The following is a 3,193-nucleotide window of genomic DNA, read 5'->3' as shown; positions in this document are numbered from 1 at the left end:
AGTGACTGTTCTACAGAGCGAGGCTTATGAGTGCTCATATTTTAGCTTTAAATGCACAGATGTGGGCTGGGCATGGTGGCTCATGACTGTAATCCCAGCACTTTGGGAGGCTGAGGCAGGTGGATCACTTGAGGTAAGGGGTTCAAGACCAGCCTGGCCAACAATGGTAAAAACCCATATCTGCTAAGAAAATATAAATGTTAGCTGGGCATGGTGGTGGGTGCCTGCAGTCTCAGCTACTTGGGAGGCTGAGGCAGGAGAATCACTTGAACCCGGGAGGCAGTGCTTTCAGTGAGCCGAGATCATGCCACTGCACTCCAGCCTGGGCGACAGAGCGAGGCTCCAAAGTACAGATGTCATTAACTTCAGTTTGTGTTATTTCTCTTTCATGAAAAGGGCTCAACAAAAATATTTGGGAAAACTACTTGTCTCAACAGCCTAAAATGCTTTTTTGTAGCAGAGGTAGGAAAGGTTTGACTAAACATCCCTGACATTAGGAAGAAATGCAACAGGGGCTCACGCTTCCTGGTGTCCAGGATGCATGTGCCAGGAGCCAAGCAGAGGGCCTGGTGTTGAGCATTTCTAATCTTCCCAAGCAGCTTTCCCCACGGTGGGTTATACAGAACATTGGTTCTGCAGGATGCTAACAGGTATTCCTTGCAAAAACAATTCTGGTGCTTGGAAAAAACTGAGTTAATGAAAGTGGAACCCATTCTTTTGTTATTTGAGAATTCCCAAGACGAGGATATGATATTGAGCATTTGCCAAACTCACTTGACAATAAAACCCCTTTCCATCTCATAGGATTGATGTGCCAAAGACCAGACTTTGAGAGTCACTGCTCACAACAAGACTGCAGTATAATATTTCTCTTTGTATCTCACAAACAGGAAAGCTGAGGTCAGGTAAATTGACCAAGATGGCAAAACCTAGTGACTCAAGGACTCAGGGTCGGAACCCAGAGCCACCTGACCTTAAACTCATGTTCTGTTCCACTCTCCCTCGGAAATGGGCTCAGATTGTGGGGTGCCCCTGACCCAAGTGTTGAGTGCCTGACGCTACAGGGCAAATATGAAATAAAGATCAGAGCTTGAATAGAGAATCCCAAACTGACTGTGTTGATCCTGGAGACTGGGCCACGCTGGAAACTGACGCAGGGTGAATAAGCCAAGGAAATGAGCAGCCTGGAAGCTGAGCATGAGGAAAGCGGTTGGGATAAATTTCGGGGACTGCATGAACTGCTGTGTCATGGAATCAGCTGGCTTATGAGGGAACAGGATTCATCTCTTGTACCTGGGGTGAGGTGGAGAGAGGAGGAGGAACAATTTTTTTTTTTTTTTTTTCTCAGCCAGCTGTGCTTTATTGACAACTCAGGCCTTGACCGCGCACTACCGCAGTGGGTACTTCCGCTCCTTCCGCTGCTGCTTCTTGGTCTTCAGGTTCTCCTCGTGCTTGTTGAGCCGGCGGCGCATGGCGCGTGTCTTCTTAGGCCGCAGGTCCAGGGGCTTGTACTTCTTGCCCTGGGAGACAGATGGCAGGGTGACTCCAAGAACCCGGGTCTGATAGCAGCAGCTAACGGGGCTCGGGAGGGCCATCCAGAGCCACTCAGGAGGACGCTGCCGTCAAAGGACTGGCAGCAGGCCACATACTTCACTAGCTCAATTTAATCCCCCCAAATTTAAGCCTGGTGGGGCCATCCTCATTTCATGTAAGTCTGCCGACCTGGGCTGAGTGCCCAAGTCTTGGCAAAGCTGTGGAAGAGCTGGGGCTTGCACCTCAGGCAAGTTGACTCCCAACTCAGTGCTCCTTCCACTGCCCGATTCCCAGTCAGGAGGACAGTCAGTCACATGACAATCTAGTACAGGGTGCGCAGCACCTCCCAAGCCCCGGGTGTGGTTACTGCTACCTCGGCTCTGGTTAGTGAGTATGCTGGGGGCTGAGGCAGTATTCCATCCATCGGTAGGCAGGGCCCACCAGGTGCTGCCCACATGAATGTCCAGCCTCAGAGGCCTGGCTGGCCAAGGCCACTCGCCCCACCCTCTTCCTGCTTTGGGGCCCCTGCCCACAGCTGTCACAGAGCCATCATCTGTCTCTCCATCCTTGGCTCCCACTCCTGCCCCACTTGCTCTCCAGCAGGGGGTTCTAGACCATGATGGCTCTCACTGGTCCCTCCTGTGTTCTGCAAAGGTCCCCTGCGCCCCCTTCAGGACTGGGCCCTGTGCTGCGAGCTGGCTTGGCAAAGAATCTGACCCAGTCCCGGCTCAGGGGTCGCAGCCTAGTGAGGAAGACTGAACAGGTAATAAATGGCCCGTGGTGTGGGGGAGGAGAGATGAAGGAAGGCGTCTCTTAAAGACGAGCATTACCCTCAAAGGCAAGCACGGCGGGGGCCAGGGGAAAGGGCGTGCAGGCTCTCCCTGACCTGAACAAGTCAGGTGCGGGACAGACCCTAGCTAAGCTGGATGCTGAGGTCACAGGGCCCCAGGCCCCTGCAGGTGGCCAGAGGACTGCAGAAAGATCCCTGGACAATGAGGGCCAGCCCTGGAGGGTACCTGGAGGCAGGAAAAGTCTTTGTCCCCCCACATCCCTCATTCCTGCTGGCACTGGCTGGGCATTCGGCCTTTTCACATTGGCTAACCCCCAAAAGTTCTGCTGTCCCCCAAACAACCACTAGCCACACGGAGCTGTTGACATTAACGATTGACTTTTGCCACACACATGCTAGTGTCCCCTGAACAGCTAACATAGCTACACTATGGCTTTTTTCATTTTTTTGAGATGAGGCCTCACTATGTTGCCCAGACTGCACTTTAACTCCTGGGCTCAAGCCATCTCCTGCCTCGGCTTCCCAGTAGCTGCGGTTACGGGCCTGTGGCACTTCATCAGCCATGGCTGCTGTTTCCATGTCAAACCTTCAAGTTATTCAAACACTAACTTGGGTAGTGATGTGGAACCATTTTGCACATTAAAGACCCTCGGGCATGGTGGCTCACACCTGTAATCCCAGCACTTTGGGAGGCTGAGACGGGCGGATCACAACGTCAGGAGATGGAGACCATCCTGGCTAACAAGGTGAAACCCCGTCTCTACTAAAAATACAAAAATTAGCCGGGCATGGTGGCAGGCGCCTGTAGTCCCAGCTACTCGGGAGGCTGAGGCAGGAGAATGGCATGAACCCAGGGGGCAGAGCTTGCAG

The 3,193-nt window shown here is 52.8% G+C and overlaps 1 protein-coding gene across 2 annotated transcripts in view; it reads right to left on the bottom strand.

The window, feature by feature from the left end:
- Window positions 1-1,325: 1,325 nt before the first annotated feature.
- The window catches only part of LOC105546887 (60S ribosomal protein L35-like), a 4,894-nt gene continuing 3,026 nt past the window's right edge, over window positions 1,326-3,193 (bottom strand). Inside the window, exon 2 of one of the 2 annotated variants that reach the window (XM_011990199.1) lies at window positions 1,326-1,459. In XM_011990199.1, coding sequence (XP_011845589.1) covers window positions 1,436-1,459 — 24 coding nt within the window. In that variant the 3' untranslated portion in view covers window positions 1,326-1,435. Of the gene's footprint in view, window positions 1,512-3,193 lie in introns of both variants that reach the window. The other variant, XM_011990200.1, reaches the window with a different exon arrangement.

Source organism: Mandrillus leucophaeus, unplaced genomic scaffold (assembly GCF_000951045.1).
Source record: "Mandrillus leucophaeus isolate KB7577 unplaced genomic scaffold, Mleu.le_1.0 Scaffold374, whole genome shotgun sequence".
Taxonomy (NCBI): Eukaryota; Metazoa; Chordata; class Mammalia; order Primates; family Cercopithecidae; genus Mandrillus; species Mandrillus leucophaeus.
Note: the sequence above shows the minus strand (reverse complement) of the source record. Positions and strands in the feature narration are given on the sequence as shown.